The sequence below is a fragment of the Melozone crissalis genome, unplaced genomic scaffold, assembly GCF_028551555.1.
Source record: "Melozone crissalis strain CALT ecotype California unplaced genomic scaffold, PUWL_Pcris_2 ptg000035l_1, whole genome shotgun sequence".
Taxonomy (NCBI): Eukaryota; Metazoa; Chordata; class Aves; order Passeriformes; family Passerellidae; genus Melozone; species Melozone crissalis.
In genome coordinates, this window is record NW_026535813.1 from 10,471,509 (window position 1) to 10,492,720 (window position 21,212).

General features: G+C 42.8%; 1 protein-coding gene across 3 annotated transcripts in view; it reads left to right on the forward strand.

Moving 5' to 3' along the window:
• Nucleotides 1-21,212, forward strand: part of LOC128941430 (ubiquitin-associated protein 2-like) — a 189,180-nt gene that overhangs the window by 109,020 nt on the left and 58,948 nt on the right. For all 3 annotated transcript variants that reach the window (XM_054283193.1, XM_054283190.1, XM_054283192.1), the window contains 4 exons: nt 2,466-2,532; nt 3,834-4,020; nt 5,269-5,360; nt 6,276-6,323. In XM_054283193.1, the coding sequence (XP_054139168.1) occupies nt 2,466-2,532; nt 3,834-4,020; nt 5,269-5,360; nt 6,276-6,323 (394 nt within the window). The remainder of the gene's footprint in view (nt 1-2,465; nt 2,533-3,833; nt 4,021-5,268; nt 5,361-6,275; nt 6,324-21,212) is intronic.

Genomic DNA, 21,212 nt, shown 5'->3' on the forward strand with positions numbered 1-21,212 from the left:
TTATATTTGTATTTCTTAAAATTAGAAAATAGGAATGGTTCCACAGGGAAAGTGTGTGCCTTTTTCTAAAACATTTCCTTCAGACACTTTGAAATGTCAGATTAGTGTGTCTGGAAGTGCATTTAGCACAGCTTAGCTCATTCACACTGTCTGTCTGATATTTTAGTGCCTGTTACTTGAGCTTTGTCCTCAGACAGGTGATATCCCGAGGCTGTGCTGGTTATGTTTTATTACTCACCTTTGTACTGTATTTGTTAATATAAGAAACTAATTTTATGGGCTATCACAGACTTTTTTCTGTTAGACAGCTAGGACATAGTCTCTTAATACACTAGTGTTTTGTGTTGAATAAAATGGTAAATGTGTCAAACAACAATAATTAATTCATTCACGTTGAAAATATATCCCCACATTTGTTTGTTGAAAAGCTGTGTACATTGGTAGAAATTTTAGTTGGAGGATTGATGCTGTTAGTCAGATACAAAGCACCATGAAAGATGATTCTTGAATTCCAAGCATGTCTGGCTTGGTTGTGCTGGTGGTTCTTGTCTGTCTCTACCATAGGTCAGATAGTGAATTAAGGCTATAGAAGAGCTGGGGAGAGTGGGCAAGGGAGTGGTTTAAAAATGTATGTACGACTGAACTGGTTTTTTCCTTGCTGCTTGAAGTGGTGTCATTGTAATTTCTGCAGGCAGAGAACAGTTTTAGAGTCAAAGTAAAATTAATCTATGGAACTGCCAACATTTATTCTGGTCCCGCACCTCAAAAGAGCTGCCAGAAGTGTTTGCCCTTTAATTAGGGCATATAATTTAGCCTGCAACTTTGCTATGAAAACTACTGTATTTTCTTGTGACTATTTCCATAGAGAACACTAAAATATTTGTTATGGTTAGGATCTCTCTTGCTTCTGATTTCAAATGAGGAGGTTATTTTTGAGCACCAAACCATACATAGTTTTTATATCTTTGCTGTGTCAGTGTTCAATTTGTTTATTGTGCTGTAAGTTATGTTCTTGACCTTGAATGTAAGGTATAACTTCTGTCACTGTAAATGTTTAAAAAACCATTTCAGTCACTTTTCAGGGAGATCTTTGGATTACAGATGTATGTCAGTGCTGCTGTTAGTTCCAATAGTTCACAGGCCTCGTCAGTTAGGAAAAAAGATGGTGCTAAAGCAGAGTTGCTTTCTAAAGCAAAGCTATTGCAAATGTTTTTAATCAGGGGTTTCTTTATTTTCATATTTTACAGTGTATGTATAAAACAGAACTAATAGTTCTGTTTCATCTTTTCAAAGAGGAAATTGGTTTTGGTAGGGTGTAGTGGTATTAATTTGCCTTGATTAAATTGACAGATTATATAGTAGTAAGGCGAACTTTTGGGCTTTCATAGATGCTCTTCATTTGTTGGTTGGTTTTTTGTTTTTTTTTTTGAGCCCTGTCTTTTGATAGTTTCTTGGGGCCTTTGGTAGAGTTATGGGGAAAATACCCTGCAGGTCTAATTGGTTGAACTAATGTTATACAGGTTATGTGAGAAATACCCTAATGACTCAAACCAATGCACTATCTCACCTAATGCAGCAGTTGCTTATGGAAAGAATGAGAAACAAGCCATGTGTTTCTGTGAGTGTTCTTCTGGTTTTGGACTTTACATAATTCCTGAACCAGCAGTTATTTTTTTCTAAAAATATAGTAATTTGATAGTTATAAATGAATGGTGTTTTAGATGTTTCTTGTTAGTAATAGTTGTTTCTGTACTTCATTTTTTAAATTAAACCGTAGTAGGATATTAGTTAAAGGGAAAATGTAGGGGGTGTGTGTATATATATACACATTTCTACAGACAATTTTTTCTTTATTATCCTACTGTGTGTATATGTGTATACACATAGCTACAATTTTTATTCTTTAACTAATATTCTACTACCTACTCTATTTGTATATATGTATGTGTGTATATACATATATATATTTAAAATGTTTTAGGAAAAAATACTTTTATTAACTGTGAGAAATGACTGCTCACTTTTAAAATTTTAAAGGTTTATTAAACTTTAAGAAAAATACAACAAAAGGACTAAATAAGGAAAAAATACAGCACTGGGAGCCACCGTAACTATCAGCCACGTGCTCATCTACAAAATGGATGCTCTGCCTTTTATATTCTTAGCCCCTCCCAAAGTTTTGTCAGTCAACTCATTCTCTGCTGTCCATTGGTGGAGATTACCTTCTTATATCTTGATTGGAGGGCAGGTGTTGTTATGCTGTGCCTTGGTAATAATCTGGCCTTCTCTAAATTCCCTGGCTACTGAGGCTATTACAAGGGGGAGGAGAAAGAGTACTATGGGAGGACATATTACAGTAACATCAGTATACATTTTAACATCTGCATAATATCTATCCCTTAATTGTGAGAGCCAACTATTATAGTACTCATCTATAACCTTAACTCTTTGCAATTCCTTTTTAGCTCCCTTTCCAGTCATCAGAGCAGCCTCTCCTCTGCCTCAGTGTTGTCTTCAAGCACATCACATGTGGTAAGTCCTATTTGCATTTCCACAGATATTTGGCATATAGTCAGTTTATCTGATGATTAAGACCCTCTCTTAGTTCAGTGTGTTCCAGTATGCTAATTAACGAAACAAGAGCTTTATCTCAGGGAAGGAGGACTGCCAGCTCTCTAGTGGTAAAAAAAAGTCTTTACCACTTGTGATTTGTACTCGATCAGGACAAGCTGTTACAGAGACTTGCCAGTCACACAACTGTAGAGGAAATTTTTGTGCCAGCAAGGAGGGATGGAATATAGAAAGAATTTCTTATAAAAATGTGTTTAAAAAAGAAATAAAACTTTAGATGTGGCTGTCTGAAACTGCTCTAAAATGTGGACCCTTCACAGACTCCACTGGAGAGATTAGCTGGCAAAGTGCAGGTGATGGAGTGGTACATGTCATGACAAATGCTTCAGGACAGATGATTTTAGAGTTTACCATGTGACATTGTTGTCACCTGTGTATTTAATGTATTAGAGATAACAAGGCAAATGGTAGTGAACACAGTGCTCTAGATGAGGTTGCACAAATTAAAGTCAGACAGACACTGCCTTGTTCTGTCTCTACAATCCCATTTGAGGTGTGCAGATAAGTTACTGCTTTTCTTTATGCTTGAATTTTGGTTTGTAATGCTCCACTCCTGTTGTATATGTAAATTAAAATTCACACTTATCAAAATGTACTTCTTTTTTCCTGTCAGAGTTCTTTTTGGTTTCTGTGTGTTGATGACACTGTTTTGCAGGTGTGATCAGCTTACAGCTAAAGTACTGTATTGTGCTGGATTCAAACCAGGAACTCCTTTATCTTCATGTGTTCCTGTAATACATTTTGTTTGTGTTTCAGTTTACCACATTGACTCTGTTGTGGGGCACTGCAGTTTTAATCTTTTAAATTCCACAAATGCACTGAGGAAATCACAGTAGCAGTGTCCTGTCTTTTGGAAGAATATAGTTTATTTAACATAACAAATCCTAGCTTAAAGGAGTATACAAGCAAAAAGGGCAAGAAATAATGCAAGGGAGTGACATTTGAGTTACTGTGGTATTATTTTGTGATGATATAGCAGTTTTAATTTGTCTCATGTAATAATTTTCTTTGAATGCTTAAAAATCACAAGCATGCGACTCAATTGCTTGCCTGATACATAGATAATGCATTATTTTTTACATGTGCTGCTGTTACTTAAAAGATTGTTTGGTTTGATTTTTAGTTTTGTTCATCCCCCCCCCCCCATCTTTCACTGTGCCTCATTTGCTCTGTTATCCTCAATCTTTTTGTCTCCTTTCTAGCACACTAGTGTTGAGAACACAACTTCACTTCAGCCTTCAACAACTTTTTCAACTGCTTCAACCTCAGCCACTAGCACCACCTCTTCAGTTGTCAGCATGGCAAGCAGTATGAACACTACAGCTAGCCTTGGCCTGAGTGTTACCAGTGTGTCTGCTACCACACGGGCAGCTCCCTTAATGTCTTCAGGTTTGCAATATTAACAGTTTATGTGGAGAGACAGAGGACTTTGATCAGCAGGGCTGTCAGTTGAGCATCTTGCCAGCTATAGCTGCGCTAAGAAATCCACACTTGACTAGCATTTTCAGCATGCTTTATTTTCTGGGTTATAAAATAAAATTGCCTGGGTTTGTGCATTTGAGATATTTGTTAGGACATAATGTGGCATTTATGTAACATATTCCATCCCCAAATAGCTTTGTAAATAGAAACCAGAGTAATTCTGACTTGGGAAGTTTTGGACTAGGAGATTGACCGTGTTTGTATTCCAGGTTTTAATCAGCTCTTTGCTGTGAGTTCACATTAGCTTTAATTTCAGTCTTCTCTGTGACTTGAATTTATTTGGCAGTGTCAAAATATACTGCAGTGTCCTCATTATCATATGCCACTTCCCTATTGCCACATCTAGAGAAAGGAAAAAAGTGTCTGATGTCTGGGTCATTCCACAGAAAATAGCACTTCAGAAAAAGGAACCACAGAGGGAAGGTTGGGAGGCTTCTTGCACTGAAATGAAAGCAATACTAAATTCTCTTTCTTTTCTAATTAGCCTGAACTGCCAAAAGGAAATCCTAGGGAGGGAAGTGAATGATTTAAATATTGAGATCAGACTTAGTTACAGAAGAATTTCTCATTTCCATAGCTTGTAAATAAAGTTTCTGATGACTGGCCAAAGTGATTTTTTTTACTTTTCTGCTTCCTAGCTCTGCTTCATGTAGGCAATTGAAGCTGTTTCAATTTCCTCTTTGCTTTTCCCAGGTGCAGTAAGTCACCCACAGTATGCTGGCAACATTTAGTGCTTTCCAGTCTGTTGCTGGTGATAAGTGGCAATGTGTTGACAGAGCAGAAAATTAAAGGAGATAATTTGCTCTTAGACTGAAAACAATGCCTGAATTTTGCCTTCGGGAGGGGACCAAGGAAAGGAGACTTTCCAGTAATTATTGTATTTCTCTTGGACAGAGTAAATAACAAAATTAGACTGTTCTCTGATGGGAGTCTTTTCAGTCTTAAGTAGCCTATGGTTTCCCTTCCTTGAGGCATGGTTAAACTCTCTAGGCTATTTTGAGCATTTTCATCAACCAGCACAAAATTCTTCTGTGTAGTTCTGCTTTTACAAACTAAGACAGTGCAGCTGCCAGGACTTGTGAGCTATCTTGTCTCAATGCTGAAGCCTTTTCTTTTCTAAAGACTTGTTAAAGTGCCTGTATTTTAATTCTATAGGCAAAGCTCCCCCAAATCTGCCTCAAGGTTTATCACCCTTGTTGCATAACCAGTATATTGTGGGACCTGGAGGACTTCTGCCTGCCTACCCAGTAAGCAATTTGTTTGTCCTTGATTGATTAAGCCTTGGTGCAAGTGAGCCCTACAGACCTGCTGTTGTCTATGCCAATGCATTTCTGTTGGCACATGTTCCACCTGAAATTTTTGTTCCAAATGCTGAAGAATGCTAAATGTATTCAGTGAGGGTTTACTGTTGATAGTAAACTGTATAAGTGTTGGTACAGACCTGATCTGGCTGCTGTTGTAGGTAAACATGCACGTTGCTGTGGTTTTCAGCGTTATCAGGTTTTAGGCCCTTTGAATAAAATTAGATCCATTTAGATTTGTATTACTGGACTAGATAGTATTATGTAGTAATGTAATAGTAATCATGCAGAGTAATGGTCAAAATGTGCCATGTATCCTGTCTGTCATACTTAAATAGATCGCATGTAACTTTTTGGTGTCTGACCAGGGTGAACATATTTTTGGTTATCTGTTTTTTGAATCAGAAACTTAATTCTAGTAATTCTTCTATATTACACTGAATGCGAGAGGGATACCATAGGTTGCTTTGTGGTCTAGTAATAGAATCTTAAATTCTGCTATTTTCAGAAGTAATTATTACAGCAAGGAAGATTGTTGCTCTTACTCCCAATTCTGAATGCCCTGTAGATTTTAAACAATTTGATGAATGCTGCATCTGCAAAAACCATATTGAACATGCAACAGTAATATTCTCAGAAGACTGCTGTCACAAGGAAGCAACATCAGAGTGAAAAGCCATTTTAAACTTTGCTCTACTAGCCTTAAAATGCTACAGTGCACCATGATAGCATAATGTGAAATATATTTGTACATCTCTAAAATAGACTGGGCCTAGGTCAAACTGTTTAAACAGAGCCCCAAATTGAACATCATCAGAGAAATGTGTTATAATGTTTTATTTTCTATCTGTCTTTAAGCAGATTTATGGTTATGATGATCTCCAGATGCTTCAATCCAGGCTGCCAATGGTAAGTAAATGGCTTGCTTTATTTAGTTTTAAAGAAGTTATCTTCAGTGTTGATCATTTGTGCAACACAAATTAATTCATTTGATAGTGACTGAGAGCTTATCTCTATGTTCTATATTCTGTTTTTTTAATCATCCAGTTTTCTATGTTGTATAAATTGATGCAGTCAAACTGTCAATTTGCAAACAGAAGCAAATGTGTTCTGTGCTTGTGAAGCAATACGCGGAATAAATAGACTCCACAATCGGATGTAGTTATGAAGTGGGTATGTATTGTCAGTGCCTGGCACAAGCGAGATAACTCTTGTGAAAACTTGTGCCCCGAGCCCTGGTCTGAGCCACATCTTTATTCGCAAAGGTGTTTCATATACATTACACTGCACAACCTCTCGATGCATATTCAACCCCTGGCCCTGCCTGTCCTTGCCTCGCATGATAATTAGATCCATGTCCTTCTGGGCATGCGTTGTTTGCTGTGGTGGTTGCACAGGGGTCTTTGGTGGTCTCTGAGGCCAAAGATTGTGGTCTTCCTCATGATTGAACTTTTCTCCTTTGCGCATGTGCTTTTGGTCCCTTGGTGCTTATCTGAGTATGTCTGTCTGTCTTGATGACCTTGGAGACAGAGGAGCCCCTTTATCTGTGTTCTTTGCATCCCATGGTCTTCTTCATTTATTGTTCTTTATGCATGAAGCTTCAGAAATTTGCATTTTCCTATGCCCTTTGTACCATGGCAGAGGTTTCTTAAGTAAAAGGTTAAAATTCAACACACAATTCTACAAGCTAAAATTTAAATGCTTAATTCATATTGCTAACTAAAGTGAACTCCAAAAATCTCTATTTCACTTGTGAGTTGAGAAAATTTTAATTGTTATAGGGAGAGTATGACATCTTGTCAAAGCTAGTTGAAGTCTGAGTGTCAATGTTTTCTTTTACTAAGAGGTCGGATTGAACAGCAAGTAAGCAAATTGGCAGCCAGTAGGTGCATCTGACAGCTTTTGGAGGTGCTCATGTCACCAAAACTGCGGGAAAAACAAATAACTTCCAACAACATTTTTAATTTTAGAAAGTCATTACTTTATTCTGGCCAGGATGTACCACAGAAATCCTCTCATCCACACATAGGCCAGATGTGCAGAGAGAATCATTCCATGACACACGTTTTTGCAGGATTTTCTCCCAAATTTTATAGTCAAATCTCATAGTGATGCACTGTTTTAAAGTTCATTGGTCCAGAGTTGAGCAACTCCCATTTTTCAGTTTCCCATTGGATCTGAATCTCCTCACCTCCGATGTTAATTAGATCTTCATTCTACGATTTTCTTATCAGTTCTTTCCAGACCAGATGTTTCCAACTCTGCCAGAGGTGGCATCTGAGGGTAGATGTTCATAGATGGCCGCTGATGTTCTGTTAATGGCCACTGATGGCCCTTTGTCTTTTGGGCTACTCCCAGTCTGTTGATATGTTGAGTTCCTCAGACCTCACCTGGTGGAACAATGCCCTGGAAAGAAACTTAACTTTTTCCCGGGGCAAAGGCAAGCAAAACCCCTTGACTAAAGTTATACAAAAATTTTTAAACTGGTATGTTTTCCAACACTCATAGGTGGTGATCTTTGCATGTGCATCATGGCAACAAATGCAGGTGAGCTGCAGGAGGGAGAGTAAATGAAGTTTTCTTCTTTACCTGTATCGAGAATGTAAATGACTTGAGTGAAGCTGAGAGTTAGATTCACAAAGAGTCTCAGCCTAGATGGCAGAAAGGTAAATAATTTTGTTTTCAGAAAACTAGGACAAGGATCTTGAAGAGAACGTGTGGTAGTATGTTACTGAGAAAAGTCACCGGATTTAGTGATTCAGTGTATCTCTAGATGCAGAAATGGAGCAACGAGCAGTAATCTGAAAAGAAGTATCACTGGCTGAATGCCACAGATAAAGATTGAAGTCAGAACCAGGTCTTTCATGTGGAGTCTGGGGACAGCCAGAGTGAGATAGTCAAAGGTAAATACAGGGATGTCCTAGACAAAACCCTGTCCAGCTGCACAGCCTGAACACCTGTCTCAAACTCAGGCAACTTTATTTTATAACCCAGCAAGTAAAGCATGCTGAAAATGCTGGTCAAGAGTGTAGATTTCTTAGTCCAGTTATGGCTAGTCTTAGGAGGAGAGACTGAAGGAGCTGGGGTTGTTTAGCCTGGAGAAAAGGAAGCTCAGGAGAGACATTATTGCTCTCTACAACTACCTGAAAAGAAGTTGTAGTGAGGTGGATGTTAGTGTTGTTATAAATGATCAAATTGGCAGCCAAATTTATGTAAAAAAATTTAGCAAAGATTTATTGGAACAATAACAAAAATAGAAATTTCGAAAAAAAAGAAAAACCCCCCACAGCCAAGACAGCATCTGTCCCAGGAACAATGCTGGGTGACCTCGGGTTCCGGCTGACAGAGTGACAGCATTTCCCCAGAGGTACACCCCGAGTGCTTCCCGCGGCCAGCTTATATACAGTTTATTCTTCCTGGGGCAGGGATGACCACATATTTCTTTGTGTTTCTTTGCATGTAAAATAGAATCCACACAGATGGAGAAACAGACAAAAGCGAACTCATAGATGCAGATGAATGTCTGAGTGTCCAGGCAGAAGTTGTATTCACATGTACTGGTTTTCTGAGTACCGCGATGAAGTCATGTACCATGTGTGTGTCTCCTGCGCTCCCCCTTGACATTCCATTCCGGGAAGATCCAGATGGTATCTCCCGAATGCAGGAACTGAAGGAAATCTCCCATAGCAGCCCGGGACTATTCCATTCATACAGCAACAGATCTGATATCATCTCAATGCTGTCCGGGAACTGGTTATAATAAGAATAAGACCCTTCCCCCAGCCAGCGTGGTCAGAGACATAGCTTTGAGTCCTTGCAATATTTTATACACACATATATCTATATCTATAGCATGAATTCTCTCTACCATATAATACAGCGTTGTTAAAAACAGAGTTCAAGATAAAGAACTTTTGTAAAGTTAAATAAAGGATGTTATAAATGATCAGTCGTGAGCCAAATTATAAAAAATTTCAAAAATATTTATTAATCTATCTGCGCGACTGAATTTCATTCTCCAACACCACCACAGCTAAAGAGGCAGCGTTGAGCCCGGGATTGGCGCTGGGTGAACCAGGACCTGACCTCTAGCGCATCAGAATCTCCCCCATTCACGAATGCTGCTTCTTGCAGCGAGGTTTTATACAGTTTATTGTGCCCAAGGCAAAGGTGTCCAAATTTCTTTTGTAACTCTTCACATTCATTGCTGTTCTTTTCAATGTGCAGAGCTGGACAAAGGTCAGCTCCAGGTGTGCAGTCAGCGTTGATGGGCTCCAGGGAAGCCATGTATTCAGATGTATCAGTTTGGCGCTGCTGACTATCTTGATTGCTGCAATCGGCAAGGCGATAATCGCTCTTAGGTGATTCCCAAGGACTCAGATACCAGTGATCATCTTGCTTTGGAAGCATCCATTCTTACGCTAAAGCATTGATCATTACCTTAGCTGTGTAGAATTTGTTGTAATCTGAATAGACATCTGCTCTCGGGCCGAGGTGGTCAGGGACATGCATTTGGATTTTTACAATCTTTTATAACATACATTCTTTAATAGCATGAATTATCCTTACCATATATTACAATCCCTCCCCTTCTATATCACCAACCTAATTCATGCTCCCTCTATAACCCAAATTGCTAAAATCTATTTATTTCTACTTCTACCCACCACCTTTAAGGGTCTTTCACAAAGAGAACAAAACTTTACTAAATCATCCTATGCTCCCCTTGTGGAATCCCCTGATACTCAGTATTGTTTACACTCGTTTTCACTAATTTTTCAAATTTTGCCAATACTTCGGCAGCATTGCTCACATACTTCTTCTCTCCCAGGCTCATGATTTTAGGTGTGGCACTTCTGGAAGCCAATTCTGGGTCCACGGGCACTATTGCTATCTGCATCCCCTGTACCATGAAATGTATCAGTCTAATAAAACAAGGAATTAGGGCAGGAATAGGATTCTGGCTACTGAACACAGCACAAAGAATATTATTTTGTTCCACCAGGCCCCATCGAACAATCTGTCCCACCACGATGATTGCAAAATCAAATTCCATTTTTGAACTTGGACATGGGCCACTTTCTTGATTTCGGCTGCCAATCCTCTTATGGTCTCCCCATAATCATCAATCTCAATGCAACATTCTGATTCATTGAACTTTCCACACACTCTCCCTTCTTCGGCCCGCAAATAGTCTAAAGCTACTCAATTTTGGTACACAAATGCCCGTACCTGGGTGTGCTGCCGACTAAGTAAATCCAGGGCCTCTGAGGTGTGATTTGATACAATTTCCACCACTACTTGCAGCCTAATCAGCCAGTTCAGTAGATAAATAGGAGTCCTATATCCATAGCTTCCATCTTGAGCCCATGTGGCCGGTCCATAATAATCAATTATTCTTGCAACTGGCCACTCTTCCTCCCCCCAGGTTTGCTTACCACTTATCAGCGGTATCATCTTTTTCAGACTTCTTCTCTCTCCTCAGGGTCTTCTACAACGGAGTCCCTAGTAGGTTACTTTTCGTTCGAGGGAGAGTAGAGAAGACTGGCCGGATCATGCCTAAAGTGCATGATCCCTTCCACCTTGCGGGTAACTCACTGTATGCCTTCTTCCTGCAAATCCAATAAATTCCATCTGGGGCTTTCCATCTAATGTTCATTTTCCCTAGGTCTCCCCAGTATTCTCTCAGGCCCTCCAAGGATTGGTAAGGGTTGGCTCCAGGATTTTTGACCCAGCAAAGTCCTATCTTTCTGTTCCATTCACAATTCGTCTCATTTTTCCATCTCCAGTACCCCGCAGGGGGTTCCGGTTGCCAGACCTTGCCCTTATTGTTTGAATTTACTGTCAGGGTAGTTATACATGGAGTGTATCCCACCATTTCAGTATATTCCTTTCCTTCCCTACTGATGCAAATGTTTCCAATCACCCTCTGGTCCAAAATCCACCCCTCAGGCCTCTGTGCCAATTTTGAGACCCTCGGATTGTCCCATTTCAGCAGTTGTTCTGGAACCAAACCTTCCCCTTTCCATGGCCATTTCTCTGCTGACTTCAGCCCCCCACAAATCTAGCAATTTGACAATCCCAGTTCAGTTGCAATTTCTTGCATCAAATCAATAAATGCTTTGATCCGGGGAAGGTAATTCCTCATCAGTGTATTGTTTTTCAAGTAATTCATACTGTTCTCCCAGTGTTTTCAATCTCTCTTGTTCAATTCTTCCTCAGTTCTGACTCCCTTATCTTTAATTCCTGAGTGATTTCCCTCATCCTTCCCTCAGGATCCTCACCGTCTTTATTTTTCACAAAGCAGTCAACCCTGTCATATTGCAGGCACACCCTATCATCATTTGCCTGTGCCAAATCAAATATGATTGGTTCCCTGCTGAAGGTGAATTTGCTGTCAAATTTGACATTTCTTCCCATCCAATACATTTTCCCGTTCATCATGCATATCCCCAGCCTCGCATTGTCATAACACAATGGATTCACCTGATGATATGCGACAAAAATCGATTCAGTTTTTCCCCCAACACGCATTATTGGATTACATTGGTTACAAACAGGGATTGACATTATTTCTGCATTCCTTTTCCATATCTGATGCTGGTGCTTGCCTGACTGCCCATTCCGTGACCCTGCCTCGGGATCAATACCCCAGATCCCTTTGTCCAATTTGCATAATTTGATCTTCGTGCCGTTCACCCAACAGTATCTGCCGGGCTTCCTGATGCACTCCTCCAGGGCTTGGTATGCTGAGGTTTCCCCATCCCCTCGTTCAACTAGGACCACCTGAGTGCAATTTCCACACTCCACTGCGGAGCTCTCATTTCCGCCTCTTATCGGGACCTCAATGTGCAGACTCTGTATCCCGCACACGGCTAGGCTCAGGCCAATCAGGATTCCCACCAGGCGTACTCCTCTGCCTTTGCCTCCGCCCCCTGGGGTGCCACCAGCGGTGAAGAAGACCATCTTCGCGGCAGCAGGAGTATTCTTCAGGGAATACATTTTCTGACCTTGCCACATACCTCCTTTTGAAGACACCCCACTGTGAAATTCTGACGGCATCTGAGTTGCATGGTACCTTGATTGATTTCCGGCACTCCACATCCAGAATCTCTGCCTAAGATCTAAGCTTTCCACGCACCCCGTTCTGAAAAATTTGAAACCGCTCCTGCGAGTCCAATTCAATGATTCCTAGGCTTGTGGCTAGGGTTTGGATTCGGTCAGTCAGCTCAAGCTCCTCTTCCAGAAACTGAGTGCACAATCCCTTTGGCCACTGCCCCCTTCTGCAGTGTACAACAAAAGCACCCTGACAATATTCACACTTACAATGTACAAATGGATAGCATATACAGTCAGACAGTATACAATTTACCCGCTCACCATCGGTCATTTACAAAGATGTTGGAGTTTGATTTTCAAGTCGCCTGGGGAAGAAGTGACCCTCCACTCGGGTGCTTCCTCCTGATGTTCGACTTTCTTCACCCTGGATGTGTGTGTCCAGCCTTTCTCCGCCATCCAAATGGCCGTGTCTGTTGTCAGGAGCACAAGAAAGGGACCTTCCCAGTGAGGAAAGGGGGGTACATCTTTCCACACTTTCACAAGCACTCTGTCACCTGGTTGGATTTTGTGGATAGCAAATCCCATAGGAACACTCTGAGATACTATCCCTTGTTTCCTAAGTTCCTGTAAATTTTTGTTGATCGCAACCAAATATGGTTGAATCTGGCTGTCCTCGAGCCTGGGGTGTTGCACCGGCATCCCATGCCTATATGGCATCCCATATAGCATCTCGAACGGTGAGCCCTGTCTCTGAATGAGGCATCGTCCTGATATTAAGTAAGGCTAATGGTAGGCATTTCAGCCAAGACATATGAGTTTCTGAAATTACTTTAGATAACTATGCTTTCAAAGTCTGATTCATCCTTTCCACTTGTCCTGAACTCTGGGGATGACACGGAGTGTGGTATTCCCACCGAATGCCTAGTGCCCCAGCCATCTGCTTAATAATTTTTGACGTAAAATGTGTTCCTTGGTCCAAATCAATGTAATTCACCACCCCATATCAGGGCACAATTTCCTCCAGTAATTTTCTGGACACTCTCTGAGCCATTGCCCGTGGACTGGGGAAAGCCTCCACCCAATGGGTCAATTTTTCCACGATCACAAGCACAAATTTGAATCTCCCCACTTTGGGCAACTCTGTGAAATTGACTTGAATCCTTTCAAATGGTTGGTATGCAATGGAGGGACTCCCCAGGGCAGCCTGTCTTGCCTTAGTTTTGTTAATTTTCTGACAAATCAGGCGTCCTTGTATCTCTTGTTTGGTCAATTCATAAATTCCCCTGCATCCAAAAAATCTCAGAAATTATTCTGCCAGGGCCTGTGCCCCCCAATTGCTTCGTTGCTGCAGTTTCCTCAAAATCCTCCTGGTAAAACCTTTAGAGACTAGTTCTCTCCCATCTGGCAATTTCCACGTACCTTCTTCCAATTTCCCCCCCGTCTTCTCATAGCTTTCAATCTCCTTTTGGGAGGGCTGAGGAGGGTCATCTGGGACCTCGATCCCTTCAATCTCCGCGGTACTTACCATCATCAGTGCCGCGGTCTTGGCTTCCTGGTCTGCCAAATTGCTACCCCAGGTTCGGAACTGAATCCCTGCCTGCTGTCCCTTCACATGGACCACGGCAATTTCCTCCGGCCCCCTTAGAGCGTATAAGATTTGCCGGATCAATTCCCCATACATCAGTCCCTTTCCCCTGGTTTTTATCAGCCCCCTTTCTTCCCAAATTTTCCCAAAAGTGTGAACCACTCCAAAGGCATACCTAGAATCCGTAAAAGTTGTTTCCTTTTCCCCTTTCAGTCCTTTCAAGGCTCTCAGAACTGCGTACAGTTCGCAAGCCTGTACCAACCAACCCGTGCTCAGGGGACCTGCTTCAATCACCGTTCCCATTCGTCCATCCACGACTGCGTATCCGGATTTTCTTTCCCCATCACCCTGCTTGACCCATCTACAAACCATTTTTCTCCTTCATCTAATTCTTCCTCCTTCAAATCCTCTCTGATCTTCGTCTGTAACTCAACCACTTCCACACAATCGTGACCAAGCTCCTCTGAAGCCTCCCCAAACAAAAACTGTGCAGGTTTCTGCACGGTTGTTATCCGCAGTTCCAAGTCCTGCAAGTGAATCAAAATGGCCTCATACTTTAACAATCTAGCATCAGTGAGCCATTTATCTGCTTTCTGTTGTAGTATGCCCTGCACATTTGTGCGGTGCAAATACTACCAAAGGTGCCCCGAAGGTTACTTTCTTAGCTTCCTCCACCAGCAATGCTACAGCGACAATTGCTTGCAAGCAGGTGGGCCAGCCCCATCTTACTGGGTCCAAAAGCCTCGACAATTAACCTACCGGTTTCCTGACCCCTGCCCAGTCCAGCATCAGCCCCCCATGTGCTGTGTGACTGCTCACATCCACGAACAACTGAAAGGGTCACTTCACATCAGGGAGGCTCAGTACTGGTGCCACTGTGAGTGCTTCCTTGACACCCCTGAATTCCTCTTTGTCTGTCTTTGTCCATTTGATCCGGTCTGCGGTGAGTTTCTCATATAGAAACTTCACCTTCTCACTGTACCCTTCAATCCACTGCTGGCAATATCCCAAGAACCCCAAAAGCTGTCTGACCTCCCTTTTTGTTTGCGGGGCGGTAAGGCAATAATCCCTGCCACCCTCTCTGGATCCAATTTCTTTTTACCCTTGGTTAACCAATGTTCCAAGTACCTGACCTCGGGCTCTGTAATTTGCAACTTCAACTTTTGACACCTTCAACCCCTTTTCCCCTAAAAAGTTCAAAAGCTCGATTGTGCTCGTCCTTACAACCTCCTCCCTTGGACCTGCAACCAACAAATTGTCTACATATTGTAGCAATTTTGTCCCCTCCGTTGGTACAAAGTGACTCAGCACCTGCTCAAGTGCTTGCCTGAATAAGTTCAGGGAATCAATGAAGCCCTGATGCAATGATGTCCATCTGAGATGCTGCTTTCTGTTCATCTTCAGGTCTTCCCATTGAAATGCAAAATAATCTCTGCTGCCCTCTGCTAGAAGACAGGTCCAGAAATCATCTTTCAAGTCAATCACACTGTACCACGTGTCCTCAGGAGTAAATGTTATTCAGCAAGGTGTAAGGATTCGAGACCGTGGGGAACAAAGTCTTAGTTCTCTGATTCACAGCCCGTAAATCGCACTAGCCTATAGCCTCTGTCCGTCTTTTTCACAGCCAGCATTGGGGTGTTGTGCCGGGATATGCACGGTACCAACGTTCCTTTCTTTATTAATTCATCAATCACCGGTTTCAATCCTTTCCTCCCCTCCATGGAGATGGGATACTGACCCGAATAGGGTCTTCTGGTCTCTCAATTTCAACACGAATCGTCTCTATGTCCAGCCTCCCAGCCTCCCCTTGGACATACCAAACCTTAGGATCTATTTTCTCCTCGTCCTGGACAGGGAGTTTATACATTCTCACCCTGAGCCAGAAATTTTTCACTGCCAAGCCGATCTGTAGGGCTACCATCAAGTCCCGCCCTAGTAAATTAAAATCTGCGTCCCTTATCAATAATATATTTCCTGTACATCTTTTGTTTTCTGTCTCTATTTCTACATCTTTTATGATTGGAACCTTGAAGGGTTCCCCTTTTGCCCCATTTACCATCATTGAATCGTCGCTCAGTGAGCACCCTTGCGGTAGCTGCTGCACTGCTGTTCGTTCCGCCCCCGAGTCTACTAAAAACCACATCTCTTGCCTGTGAGGTTATATTCTTAATTTTATCAAGGGCTCCCTCGGTGTTCCGGACCCCAAACTGAAAAGCCCCTGACACCCCTAATCTTCTTGAAACATTGCCTGATCGTTGGCTTTGTTGGGACAATTCCTTTGGATGTGTCCCTTTTGCTTGCAGTAATAGCACTCGAAATCCTTCTTTTGGTTGTTCGGTCCTTTTCCTTGGGAAGGGTTCTGCTTCTTCGCTGGCGCTGCTTTCACCGTGTTTCTGACCTGTTCCTGTTTCTGTGCTTCCCTTACTGCAGCTACCAATACCTTAACTTGAATCTTCTGTTTTTCTTTGTCTCGCCTCATGTAGACCTTCTGGGCTTCCCGGAGAAATTTCTGCAACCCCTTGTCCTGCCAACTGTCTATCTTTTCTAACTTTTTCCGTATGTTCACCCAATATTTTGACACAAACTGAGTTTTCAGCAAAACCACCCCAATTGGAGAATTGGGATCCATCCCCAAATACATTCTCAGGCTCTTTCGGAGCCTCTCCAACCGCTCTGTGGTTGTCTCATCCTTTCCCTGACATTCTCTGAGTACCTTTACTCATGTTCTGTCCCTTGGGTACCGCTTCCCTGATACCCTGAATTATCATGTTCCTTAGATTTATCATTTTCTGCCTCCCCTCCTCCGTCTGGGCACTCCAGAACGGTTTCTGGTTTGGCCACCTCTGGTCCCCTCTTTCCCCATTGGGGTTTCTTCGTTCCCAATCCTTGATCGCGGCTTGTCTGATCATCTCCCTCTCCTCATTGTTGAATAGCGATCTCAGGATCGCGTTGAGATCCTCGTAGGTGTAGGTACTGGTCCCTAGAAATTCATCTAGCCTTTCCGCCACCCCCAAAGGATCATCCATTAATTTTCCCATCTCTTTCTTAAACGCCCTCACATCCCTGGTATCAATCGGCGCATGCACGAAGCCGATAACTCCCAGAGCCGTCAGCACTTCCCATAAAGGAAAGATTCCAGTCTTCTCCTCATCCTCACTGTCTCCCATGGTTGCCCTCCTCGTTCGCCGCCTTGTTCGATGGGCCAGGGGAGAGCTGACTCTGGGGAAAGTTACCTGTTTTTCTTCAGTTTTGGGAAGGCTCGGCGGCAGCGGCTGCTCACATGGGAGCGTGTTGCAGTAGGCCATTTGTCTTGGTTCAGGGAAGGCTCAAGACCCTCAATATGAGTGTTCAGCAAGCTCTGTTTATTTAGCAAGAGATTCAAACTTTTACACACACAAGTATCAAGATCATGAATATTCTGCAAGCCAAGCGATCTATTGGTTAAACTATACCATCAACTCTTCCTCATTCTTTTGGGCCTACATTCCCTTTTCCCACGTCTCTCTGTCTACTTGTTATCATACCCAGCTAGGCTCAAGGACACGCTATCTTGCAGGTGCAATAGCTCAAATTAGGCTGAGTCCAGTACTTTTCCAGTCTCTAGTCAGCTAAAATCCCAACAGGAGCGGAGGTGCCACTGCTTGTTCACGTGAGAGGGAAGGCGCCGCAGCCTGCTCCGGTGGGAGCGGTGGCGCCGAGAACTGACCCAGTGGGATCACTGCCTCAAGAGCAACGTGGGCACTGGTTGTGCCTGGGCTGGTCCGGGCTGGGGTGGAGGAACAAGGTAGGGAGGTGGAAGATTGTCCAAGGGTTCCCATTCCTTTCCCCTGTTCACCGCACGTCTGAGAGCTCGTACCGGGTATAAACTTGTACCAGTGTACCTCCACATCTCTGCATACTCAATTTCCTCAAAACCCTGTGGGCGGGGATCGAATACGTGGTTGTACAGGGACTCACAAGTCCGTGCCTCAAATGTGCCATACACCGGCCAGACCACGTTTTTTCCGATCTCCTTCCCTCCCCATTTTTCCATGCAAAAATGTATGATTTTCTCCTTGGACTTCCCCGCTCTCCTGGGCCTGTTGTCCTAATGTTCTAATATCCATCCCAATGGCCTCTCCCTTGGAATTTCTGTCAGAACCTTCCCGGGACCCTGGGGAGATTTTTCCTGAGGCTTTTTCTGGAACCTGCTTTTTCCCAACTCCATTTTTCCAAAAATCTCACCTGCAAATTTTCTCATGTCGTCTCCTCTGGCTGTGACGCTTTTCGTGAGTCCCGAATCCTTTTCTGATGTCAATTTTCTGAGCTTGCGAAACACTGCCAGCCTTACTCAGTCATGCAGTGAACCGTTCCGCTGACTTTTCAACTGATCTCCGGTTTTCTTACCTGTTTTCTCCGGATCGGAAGGCAGATGGGCTCCTGGAATTTTCCAGGATCATCTTTTTCCCCTTCCTGACCCAACCGTTACTGATTCCCCCCTGAACTCCCTAAGAGTCCCGGGTCCCGCGTGTGTTAAGAAAAAGCATCCGCTTCCCCCTTGACTGACCGTGTCCCTTGTGGGATGGTGGAAATGTGATCGTGGGGCCCACGCTCCCTTCGTGATAGAATCACGTCTCACACATACACTTGGTCACACCCCACTCAACCACACGATACTCATGGTTCCTTTTCCCACATGGATTCTTCGTGCACATCGATTTTCCGGGTGGAAAAAGCACCTCGGGCTCAGAGATCCCCTGGATCTTGCTTAGATTCCAAGAACTGGGCCCGTTTTTATCCCTCTTTGGCTGTGGCTCTGGTTTTGGTTCGGTGATTTTTGATTGGTCTTGCGAACTCCCAATCCCGTTCAGACCGCTGAAATCAGTGAAGCGCCTTCTGGCTGGGAAGGGGTCTCCGAACCCCAAATTCAAATCATGTCGGGTTGTCACCAGATTGTTATAAATGATCAATCGTGAGCCAAATTATAAAAAATTTAGCAAAGATTTATTAATCCATCTGCATGACCGAATTTCGGTCTCCGAGACCACCACAGCCAAAGAGGCAGTGTCGAGCCCGGGATCGGCGCTGGGTGAACCAGGACCTGACCTCTAGTGCGTCAGGTCTCCCCTGTTCACGAATGCTGCTTCTTGCAGCGAGGTTTTATACAGTTTATTCTGCCCAAGGCAAAGGTGTCCAAATTTCTTTTGTAACTCTTCACATGCATCGCTGTTTCTTTCCATGTGCAGAGCTGGACAAAGGTCAGCTCCAGGTGTGCAGTCAGCGTTGATGGGCTCCAGGGAAGCCATGTATTCAGATGTATCAGTTTGGCGCTGCTGACTATCTTGATTGCTGCAATCGGCAAGGCGATAATTGCTCTTAGGTGGTTCCCAAGGACTGGAGATACCAGTGATCATCGCCCTGGAAGCGTCTATTCTTACGCTAAAGCGTCGATTGTTATCTTAGCTGTGTCTGGGAATTCATTGTAATCTGAATAGACATCTGCTCTCAGGCCGAGGTGGTCAGAGACATGCATTTGGATTTTTACAATCTTTTATAACATACATTCTTTAATAGAATGAATTAGCCCTACCATATATTACACTTATGATCAATGCAAAAACTAATATATAAATGCGAAAGCCAATATCATATTGCAGTCCTCTTTTTTAACATTGTCTTCTCCCATGGAACATGCGATAGGACAAAGGAAATGGCCTCAAGTTGCACCAGTGGAGGTTTGGACTCGATATTGGGAAAAATTTCTTCATGGTGTTATAAATAATCAGCGAGAAAGCTAAATTAATAATGATAGTGAAAGATTTTTTTTCATGACTGAAAATACGGTCCTCAATAGCCACAGTCAAAGAGACACCATCGAGCCCGGGATTGGCACTGGGTGAACTTAGATCTGACTTTTATCGCATCAGACTTCTTTCTGTTCACAAATGCCGTCTCCGGTGGGGCTGTTTTATACAGTTTTTTCTGCCTGAGGCAGACGTGCCTCCATTTCTTTTGTCACCCCCCATATGCATGAAGTTTCTTTTCACTGTACAGGGCTGGACAATGCTGTTTCTTGGGAGGTGGTGGGCATTGATCATGTCAGAAGTCGGGTATTCAAATGTATGTTCTTGATGACTTCGGGTATCTTGATTGATGATACTTATCAAGCGCTGATCATTCTTGGGTGTTCCCAGGTGGTTCTGGGAGAAGCCCATCTCCGTACCAGCCATGTCCTTTTGCTTGCTAATGAGGCATTCTTTCCTTACCACCTATGTGGTAATCTGTCTCTTGGGCTGTCTGTGGTCTTAGGCTCTTTGGATTTTTCTTACATATATAATTTATTTTACAATTTTTATTTAATACATTTCCCACACAAGCATGAATTACTTTACATCACATATTACAATGGAAAAGGTTGTCAAGTATTGGAACAGGCTGCCCAGGGCAATGGTTAAGTCTTCTCTGTCTGTAATGACCTGGTGTAGGTTTTGGTGAAGCGATACGCGGAATAGACTCCATAATCTGATGTAGTTATGAAGTGGGTATGTATTGTCAGTGCCTGGCACAAGCGAGATAACTCTTGTGAAAACTTGTGCCCCGAGCCCTGGTCTGAGCCACATCTTTATTCGCAAAGGTGTTTCATATACATTACACTGCACAACCTCTCGATGCATATTCAACCCCTGGCCCTGCCTGTCCTTGCCTCGCATGATAATTAGATCCACGTCCTTCTGGGCATGCGTTGTTTGCTGTGGTGGTTGCACAGGGGTCTTTGGTGGTCTCTGAGGCCAAAGATTGTGGTCTTCCTCATGATTGAACTTTTCTCCTTTGCGCATGTGCTTTTGGTCCCTTGGTGCTTATCTGAGTATGTCTGTCTGTCTTGATGACCTTGGAGACAGAGGAGCCCCTTTATCTGTGTTCTTTGCATCCCATGGTCTTCTTCATTTATTGTTCTTTATGCAAGAAGCTTCAGAAATTTGCATTTGTACCATGGCAGAGGTTTCTTAAGTAAAAGGTTAAAATTCAACACACAATTCTACAAGCTAAAATTTAAATGCTTAATTCATATTGCTAACTAAAGTGAACCCCCAAAACCTCCATTTCAGTGGTCTCTTTCCCTTGTTTATTGCCTTTGTTTTCATATTAGCTGATCTTTTCCCTTTTCGAAGGATTGT